At 43.8% G+C, this 9,889-nt stretch overlaps 1 protein-coding gene across 2 annotated transcripts in view; it reads left to right on the top strand.

The window, feature by feature from the left end:
* The window catches only part of CUNH8orf48 (chromosome unknown C8orf48 homolog), a 25,361-nt gene extending 16,327 nt beyond the window's left edge, over positions 1-9,034 (top strand). For both annotated transcript variants that reach the window (XM_015810773.1, XM_029283106.1), the window contains exons 4-6: positions 3,543-3,784; positions 5,753-5,905; positions 8,759-9,034. In XM_015810773.1, coding sequence (XP_015666259.1) covers positions 3,543-3,784; positions 5,753-5,905; positions 8,759-8,863 — 500 coding nt within the window. In that variant the 3' untranslated portion in view covers positions 8,864-9,034. The remainder of the gene's footprint in view (positions 1-3,542; positions 3,785-5,752; positions 5,906-8,758) is intronic.
* The last annotated feature ends 855 nt before the right edge of the window (positions 9,035-9,889 follow it).

Genomic DNA, 9,889 nt, shown 5'->3' with positions numbered 1-9,889 from the left:
ACCTCCAAGGTCCCTTCCAACTTTACTACTACTACTACTATCGTGGGCGCCCACGATTTCTGAGGGTAGGCTGTTCCACTGGTTGATTGTCCTCACTGTTCAAGTCCCTCAAATAAGTAGCTCTGTTCTGTTAGCCCTCCTGCCCTACCCTCCATTAAATATTCATTCATTCATTCATTCATTCATCTATCTATCTATTTATCTATTTGTTTGTTTGTTTATTATTATCTTGACCTTAGTACTTTATAAGTAACTCAAGGCAGCGAATATATCTAATAATGTGTACATATCTGATAATTCCTCCTCCTTCCCCACAACAACAATCCTGCTGGTTGGGCTGAGAGAGAGAATTACTGGCCCAAGGTCACCCAGCTGGCTTTCATGTCTAAGGTGGGGACTAGAACTCTCTCCGTCTCCTGGTGATTGGCCCAAAGTCACCCAAATGGCTTTCACGGCTAAGGTGGGATTAGAACTCAGCATTTCCTGGTGATTGGCCCCAAGTCACTTATTCAGTTTTCATGCCTAAAGCAGGACTAGAATTCGCTGCCTCCTGGTGAGTGGCCCAAAGTCACCTAGCTGGCTTTTGTGCCTAAGACGGGACTAGAACTCACACTCTCCCAGTTTCTGGACCAGCACGTTAACCACGACACCAAAGGGCTATTAAACAAAATAAGCTCATGCTCAGGGCACTGAAGAAAGTGGGGGCACACCAGAGTTCCCCCCCCCCTTCCCAAGCTAGCACGCCCTGAATTCTTCCACTGCCACTCCTGACTTCAGGTTTCAATATTTCTTTTGTGTTTGCATTTTTCCCTTATAACAATTTTATTTAAAAAAGGCATTAAAAAGTGATGAAAATCTGCATTTCCCCCCCCCCCCCCGTTGCCCTGGTTATAAGTAAATAGTTTGCTTAAATGGCTTACTGAGATTTGATGTTAAAAACATAAATTTTTAAAAAGTTTACATTTAATATAGCTGCAGGGGCTCGATGGCTTGGAATAACACTGGATTTTTAATCACTTATTTCCTCTTCAGCACTTGGGGTCAGTGAAGCAATGGAAGAGCTGAGGGGTACCCTGGCTGGGGTGTCCTTAGGGCAGGGGTAGGCCACCTTGGCTCTTTTATGACTTGTGGACTTCAACTCCCAGAATTCCTGAGCCAGCCATGCTGGCTCAGGAATTCTGGGAGTTGAAGTCCACAAGTCATAAAAGAGCCAAGGTGGCCTACCCCTGGCTTAGGGCATCAGGGGGCCTTAATCGGGCCCTGCCCCTTACGTGGCTGAAATACAGACCCCCCCAGTTTCATAAATACTGCTTTTTTTTAAGCATTTCCCTTATTTTAATCTGACCATTTTGCTAACATACAAATCCTTGAGCGCTTTCAACGTGAAAAGCTGTGAGGTTCAGTAGCACCTGTTGCTTGGTCTCACCGGCTCAGTGCTTCTCAACCTTTTGCAACTTGAAGACGTGTGGACTTCAACTCCCAGAATTCCCCAGCAAGCACGGAATGGGAAACCCTGTTTTAGAACGTCTTGCTTGGGTAGCCCCGAGTCTGGAGACATGGTCCAAACTGGGGGGAAGATTGCCATCCACGTTGCTTCTCTGTGTTCTGTCCTTCCTCCACCCAAGGAGTCGGATGAAAAGATTGGAAGGAAATCTTCCTGGTCTTCAAAAGTAGGACGATGAGCCATCCGAAGTGGTAAGGGGAGATAGGTGCCACCTTGCTGTATTCAGGCTAATTTCTGGACTAGGTAGAATCTGTTTCCTAAGACCGAATGATCTTGCCCACAACACTTGGGATTTAAAAAGCTGAGTTTCTAAACCCTTCTCATCTATGCTGTTTAAGCTACAAGCATTTGAGTAAAAAGGAAAGGGAAGCCTTTGATTGGAACTGCTCCAGCATCTGCATCATGGATAATTTCTGTGACACGGTTTACTCTGTTTCTATTTGCTCTTTATTATCAACCCTGACTGTTCTTTAGAAGGCCAGATCCTGAAGTTGAAACTCAAGTACTTTGGCCACCTAATGAGAAGGAAGGACTCGCTGGAGAAGAGCCTGATGCTGGGAAAGATGGAGGGCAAGAGAAGAAGGGGACGACAGAGAAGGAGGTGGCTAGATGGAGTCACTGAAGCAGGAGGCGTGAGCTTCAATGGACTCCAGAAGATGGTAGAGGACAGGAAGGCCTGGAGGAACGTTGTCCATGGGGTCGCGATGGGTCGGACACGACTTCGCAACTAACAACAACAAATTTGCAATCAAATCCTTTTTATTCTTCCAAAAGTCTAACTTTCCTTTTTGGCAAGGAGGTTATTTCTTTGCTACTGTTGAAGGGGTTTCTTATTTTGTTCTGGATTGTTGTAAATATTGCTGACCCCAAATGCATTATTCAATAAGTAGTGCTGCTGTAAGTTTCAATACAGGTAATCCTCGACTTACAACAGTTCATTTAGTGACTGTTCAAAGTTATAACGGCACCGAAAAAACTGACTTATGAGTGTTTTTCACACCCACGAATGTCGCAGCATCTCCAAAATTAAGATGCTTGGCAACTGACTCACATTTATGATGGTTGCAGTGTGTCCCAGGGTCACGTGATCCCCTTTTGCAACCTTCTGACAAGTAAAGTCAAGGGGGAAGCTGGATTCACTTAAGAACCGTGTTGCTCATCTAACAATTGCAGTGATTCACTTAACAACCTATGGCAAGAAAGGTTGTAAAACGGGGCAAAACTCACTTAACAAATGTATCACTTAGCAACATCACTTTTGGGCTCAATTGTGGCCATAAGTCGAGGACTACCTGTACAGTGACAACCACCCCCATCATATTCCTGGTAACTGGAAATACGACTATAAACTTTGAATTTGAATTTGAATATATAAAGTTGGAAGGGACCTTGGAGGTCATCTAGTCCAACCCCCTGCTCAGGCAGGAAACCCTATACCGTTTCGGACAAATGGCTGTCCAGTCTCTTCTTAAAAACCTCCAGTGTTGGACCATTCACTGCTTCTGGAGGCAGGTTGTTCCACTGGTTAATTGTTCTCACTGTCAGGAAGTTTCTCCTTAGTTCCAGGTTGCTTCTCTCCTTGATGAGTTTCCATCCGTTGCTTCTCGTCCTTCCTTCAGGCGCTTTGGAGAATAGCTTGACTCCCTCTTCTTTGGGGCAGCCCCTGAGATACTGGAACACGGCTATCATGTCCTCCCTCATCCTTCTCTTCATTAAACTAGACATCCCCATTTCCAGCAACCGTTCCTTATATGTTTTAGCCTCCAGTGCCCTAATCATCTTTGTTGCTCTTCTCTGTACTCTTTCTAGAGTCTCAACATCTTTTTTACATCGTGGTGACCAAAACTGGATGCCGTTTTCCAAGTGTGGCCTTACCAAGGCATTGTAAAGTGGTATTAATACTTCACGTGATCTTGATTCTATGCCTCTGTTAATGCAGCCTAGCACTGTGTTGGCCTTTTTGGCAGCTGCAACTTTTTCATCCCTGGATAGTAATCTGATATTTTGTTGTGTTTTTGGTTCTCTTTTTCTGATGAAGCGTTACCAGGAATTTCTGAAGGATCTGAAGAAGAACTGGGGGCTCTGCAGTCCTTCTGTGCCAGCAGGATTAGCCACCTTCGTCGTCAGAGGATCTCAGAGCCACTGAGAAGAAGCAGCCCTAAGAAACAGAGGCCTAGGATGGTTTCAGAGAGGCAGCTGACGGGAGGTGGCGACTGTGCGGTCCCTTCTGAGCTGGTCAACAGGCTTCATCTGAAAAGTTTCAAGGAGATGATGAAACAGGTGCTGAAACCAGGACCTTTTTTCGAACGATTGAAGGGGGGAAAAGCCAAGTTTTCCTCGTTGTTATTCACGGACTTACAGGTAGTCCTTGACTTATAACCAATTGTTTAATGACCGAAGTTAAAAAAGGTGACCCATGATCGTTTTTCACACTTACGACCGTTGCAGCATCCCTACGGTCACATGATCAAAACTCAGACACTTGGCAACTGGCATGTATTTATGCGGTGTCCCGGGGTCACATGATCCCCTTTTGCGATCTTCCGACGAGCAGAGTCAACAAGGAAGCCAAGTTCATTGAACAACCGTCATAAAAGGGGGCAAAACCCACTGAACAACAGTCTCGGTTAGCAACAGAAATTTTGGGCTCGATTGTGGCCGTACGTCAAGGACTACCTGTATAAAGGTTTGGCTGGCCCTAGTGGAGTCCAGTCTCTCTATAATAATTCTGACAGGAGAATGTCCTCTTCTGAAATTTAGCATGGGAGTCATATTAATCTTATAATATAAAGAAAAAAATTAATGTTTTCTCCCTGCAAAATTCTGTGCTATTTTGCAACAGAAGATTAGCCTGAGATTTCTTCAGATGCTGATTTTTCAAAATGGAATGTTTGTTGTCCATGCATGTTTCATGTGATAAGAAGTAGGCTCTTCTGTCAGTCAAGTTATTTTTGTTAGCGGTGACATGATTTTGCAAAGTACAGTTAGGTTCTCACACGCAGTTAAGAATCTCTTAAGTGTTTCTGTTGTTAGTTTTAACTGAAACCATCGTTATTATAATGAGGATTTGTTCTACATTTTCGCTTGCAGAAGGAAGACATTTTAGTAATGAGGAAGCTGAGGTTGAGAAAGGGCAGTTGGTCTTGAAAAGAAAGTAAAAAATAGTCTGATCATAATTTTCTAAGTCCTGCTCTTTAGATAATTAACCCTGAGAAGAAATGCTTACGCTTAGTTCAGGGGTAGTCAACCTTGGCTCTTTTATGACTCGTGGACTTCAACTCCCAGAATTCCTGAGCCAGCTTAGCTGGCTCAGGAATTCTGGGAGTTGAAGTCCACGAGTCATAAAAGAGCCAAGGTTGACTACCCCTGGCTTAGTTATAGATGATGGAATGTCCTTAGAAGGTGGCTTATCTTTCTTTCCATTAGCTGCTTGTTCACAGCGATGGGATAGAATCAATGAGATGAGTAGTATGCACTCTCCCCTTCTCTCAATCTAAAATAATTTAAGCACTGTAGCTATAGTGTGATACTCTTCCGATGTAATGTGGTACATGTTTGTTCAGAAGTAAACTTTATTACATTTAATGAAGCTTGCTCCTGGTCAGTGCATCTGAGGTGGCAACCTTAATCAAGCTGGCTGCTGGAGTTCTTTACCTGATTTTCTCTTTTGAAGAAGCTGAGTTTTAAAATACCTTTTGACAGAAGGAAGGAGTTGCAGTATGATGATTCCAAAAGATACGGCGAAGTAAATTGATGGCATTGCTGCTAGAGAAGCTATTGCAAGGGAGAAATAAAGGCAATCTCCTGGGGGAAAAAATAAGAATTAGTTTTGTTTTTTTTTATTTAGCTCATTTTGGAAAAAAAGCTTATCAGGGTTATAAAAGGCTGCCTTGGTCCCCTGCACGCTTTCTTCTGAGATGTTAGCCATGTTCTTGTTTTTAAGGAAGACAGTGTGGTGGAATGTAGTCTGGAGTCCCAGGAGGGAGGGGCTGCCCCCCCCAGAGGGCAAAGGGGGGCAGCGGAGCTTGGAATGTCTGGAAGGCAGGAAGAGGGCTAAGACAGCCCTTCCCCAGCAGCTCTCAGAATATATCTATAGTTATGCAGATAGCTGCTTTAGTCCGGCAAGATTCTGTCTGTAGGCAAACGACTGTAAAGGAAAAAAAAAAACTCAGAAGTAACCCGGCATGCCATTTTGGGGTTTTGGGGGCCTGACAAATATTTTTTTTTTAAATTCTGTCTCCCTTTAAGATAGCAGAAACTAAAATGCACCAACCTTCACAATGCCCCTTTTGCATGAAGAAAAGAGCAGAGTTTGCAGAAGTTGAATTTCTCCGTCGAAAGAAAACTATATTAGACAATGTTTTGATTCAAGAGAAACTGGAAGACTATATGTACACCAAAGTAAGCAAAAACCAGAATATGTCTACCAAAATTAGATGTATGGTATTGTATTGTATTATACTGTGCTGCGTTGTGCTATGCTATGCTATGCTATACCACACACTACATGAGCCGTGGTGGCGCAGTGGTCAGAATGCAGTACTGCAGGCTAATTCTGTTCACTGTCGGCTGCCAGCAGTTCAGCAGTTCGATCCTGATGGGGCGGGCTCAAAGTTGATTCAACCTTCCATCCTTCCTAAGTTGGTAAAATGAGGACTCAGATTGTTGGGGGCAAGATGCTGACTTTGTAAATCGCTGTGAAGCATTATAGAAGTCTTAAGTGCTATTGCTATTGGTATGTGCATATCTCCAAATTGCCACTAACATTTTAGAAGGATTCAGAATTAGATTAAATCTACTCTAGAGATGTGCTGTTTTGATTTGGATTAATTTTGAATCTGTGCACGTCTGCTTGGATTTCTTTCTGGATTCTGTTGAATCGAACTTACTTAGCCTGTCGACCTATTTTTTCAACATTTCTATCTAAGAAAAGACAAAATAATTGTCAACAGAATAAAGTAATCTTGGAAAGCTCTCTCAGTAGCCAACCAAGCCTGTGTCCATAATCAGACTGCAGATGTTTCTCTCAAAAAAAACAAACAAACTCCAAAACAGTTCATGAAATTCGTGTATCTGATTTTTTTTAACCTTGGGAATTAAAGTTTGGAATCCAAAGATCCGTAATACAGGTAGTCCTCAACTTAACAACAGTTCATTTAGTGACTGTTTGAAGTTACAACAGCACTGAAATAAGTGACTTATGACCATTTTTCACATTTATGACCGTTACAGCATCCCCAGGGTCATGTGATTTACATTCAGATGCTTGACAACTAACTCACCTTTATGACGGTCCCGGGGTAATGTGATCCCCTTTTGCAACCTTCTGACAAGCAAAGTCAATGGGAAAACCAGATTCACTTAACAACCAGTTTACTCATTGAACAACCGAAGTGATTCACTTAACAAATGTGGCAAGAAAAGTCGTAAAATGGAACAAAACTCACTTAACAAATGTCTCACTTAGCATCTTAAATTTTGGGCTCAATTGGGGTCATAAGTTGAGAACTACCTATATTTGAGTGACATCAGACCGTAGCTATAAGCGCAGAGAAATTTTGCAATGCATTTTTCCTTCTGACTGGTAGTCAGTTTTGTATAATGGGTGAGTCCAGTTGCTTAAGCCAACCTTTCTCAACCTTGGCAACATTAAGATAGGCAAATTCAACTCCCACAATTCCCCAGGCAGTCATTCTGTATGTTCATGTTCTGTGTTCTAATCTCATTCTCAGTGATCATTTAATGAAATAATTGGAGCTAAACTCTTACGCATGCATTCATAAATGGCTGAGAGTTTAATGGACTTTACCACATTAGGGATCACTTCTAGCACAGTTTAATATCATTTTTATGTTGCCTTCATCTTACAATCCGATGTCTTCTAATTTGCGACACCTCTGGTTTTATATAAGTAGAGTAAGCCATGTTAAAGATTGCATTGGCTTTTGGGTCGTGTCTGTAGGCATCCAAAATATTATCTCAGCATTGTCAGTTCCCTGCGGCAACCCCAGACTTCTGCAGGCCTCTAGATTGTTCAGTTTCAGCTCTTGAGTTGAAAACCAACACATCTAAAGATCGAAGAGAGCTGCCTTGTGGAATTGCTATAGAGACACACTTTATTGTTGTGATAGAAGGTTGAAGTTAAGAGCAGATGGCTTCCCCAGCGCCATTTTTTTTTTGTTATAACGTAGGCGGAATACAAGACAGACGTGTCCTAATTCATACCTGTGAAAATGAAAACCATCTCCCTTTTCTTCTGTATCCTAGCAAAGAGAAGGGGGATGTCACTGACTTTTACTCTGCTCACTAATTTGTTAACAAGTTAACAGTTGTTAGCCAGTTTGGTGTAGTGGTTAAGGTACTGGCCCAGAAACCAGGAGACTGAAAGTTCTAGTCCCACTTTAAGCATGAAAAGTGTCTGGTGACCTTGGGCCGGTGATGGCGAACCTTTTAGAGACCGAGTGCCCAAACTGCAACCCAAAACCCACTTATGTTTCGCCGGGTGCCGGGTGGCCGTGGCCCGCTGGGTGGCCGTGGCCAGCCGGTGTGGCTACGGTGGTCATGGCAGATGGGTGGGCATGGCCAGCTCAATGTTGCTCCTGGGGAGGGACACCTGTGGGGGCCGGGCAGGGTTGGGGGAGATCCAGGGTGTCTCTAGTGGATGGGGCGGTGGGCAGGAAGTTCGTCCTGCGGGGTGAGGCGAGGCAAGGTGAGGCAGGGCAGGGGTGCCATTGTCTCAGGGCAAATCGAGGCAGGGGCCGGGGCGGCTGCTGCCTGACACCATCAGCCCCCGCACACAGAGGCCAGCGAGCGCATGGGTACTGCGATGCATCCAGCCACATGGGACCTCAGCGAGTTAGGAGGTGGCTGGTTGAAGAGGATGGTTGCCATCTCCAGGGCATGGCGCGCGTGCCCATAGAGAGGGCTCTGAGTGCCGCCTCTGGCACGCGTGCCATAGGTTCGCCACCACTGCCTTGGGCCAATCATCAGGAGACGAGTTCTAGTCCTGCCTTAGGCATGAAAGCCAGCTGGATGACTTGGACCAATCACTCTCAGCCCAACCCACCTCAGGACTATTTTTGTGGGGAAAATAGGAAGAGGGAGGAATATTATGTATGTTCTCCCCCATGAATTACTTATACAGGTAACAAAGGTGGTACAAAAATCAAAGAAATAAACTAATTTGTTAACAGTGGTCAAATGACAGATAGTCTGAATTGGAGGTCTCTCACCATTCTTTTTTCCTTCTTTCAGGATTCTCTCACACTCATTGGAGAAATACATAAAAGTCTCCCTAAGCTTTCCGAAGATCCCAGCATTATATGGCAGGAACTGAATAAAAGAGGTTGGCAGGAATAGATTTTGCCGGTGGGGATATTGGAGCAAATAAACAAAGCAGGAGACGGAATCTCTATAGGCTGAGCAACGACAGTATTGAGAATAATGACAATTTGGATTCCAGAGTCAATTTTTACCTTCTGTCCCAGGGTGAGAAGAGCTGTATGTGATTGTTGAACTAAATAATGTAATTTTCAAATAACAGAAAATGTTTTTTTTTTCCTTACTGTGGGGACAAGTCATAAATATCAAGGTTTTTGTTTTTTTTTAGTAAGAGTCTTTTTGGGATTTGGACATGAGCTTGCAAAGAAACTGTAGAAGTAGTAAAATGGGTAATATATATTTTATAGTACTGAAAACCATGTCAAATCTGAAGTGAAGTTGGGCCATCACTCTGAGGATTCCAAGGAAGAAGCTGCAATGTTGCTTTAGAAATGGATATTTAAAAACATACTTGTGGATACTGAAGCAGAGAAGAGAATAAAATGCCTAATGCACCCCAGCTGAGATGCCAGAGCACTTCTGAAGGACTTTGGTGAAATAGATTATACGGTGCAGGGTTTACAGTGATGATGGTCTGAAAATTTGAAGTCCCAGATTTGTTCCATTACGAGGAAAGAGATGAAAGCTGAACGTTAAGCCTTAAAATAGGCATATCTTCAGTAAACAAAACCAGGCAGACCTCTAAAAGTTCTCTGATGAAACCCACCCACCTATGTGACACATGGCCCCATTCCTTCTACAGCCCTCATCCTTCCATCCAAATGAGGCTAAGGGTGGTCCTTTGGCCCCACAAAAGTGCTCATCCTTTGGGTGACGGCAGTCTCCGCTGGGCTCGTTTCTTGCCCTGCTTGGAACTTTTGGGATTTGGTCTTTAGCAAGTTCTGGTCTTCAGAGTCCCAATTTAAATTATGAATCTCAGAAGGCTCAAAGCTCTAATCAGGGCTCCACCCCCTGTTATGGCATAGGAGAGAAGGGCCATTGGGCCTTCTGGAAGGATCAAGTCTCAACCCAGGCCATCTCCGTCGATAAAGGACTGGGGGGGGG

This window comes from Protobothrops mucrosquamatus, unplaced genomic scaffold, assembly GCF_001527695.2.
Source record: "Protobothrops mucrosquamatus isolate PMUCROS unplaced genomic scaffold, P.Mucros_1.0 scaffold19, whole genome shotgun sequence".
NCBI classification, from domain to species: domain Eukaryota; kingdom Metazoa; phylum Chordata; class Lepidosauria; order Squamata; family Viperidae; genus Protobothrops; species Protobothrops mucrosquamatus.
This window is presented reverse-complemented; position numbering and strand designations above follow the sequence as displayed.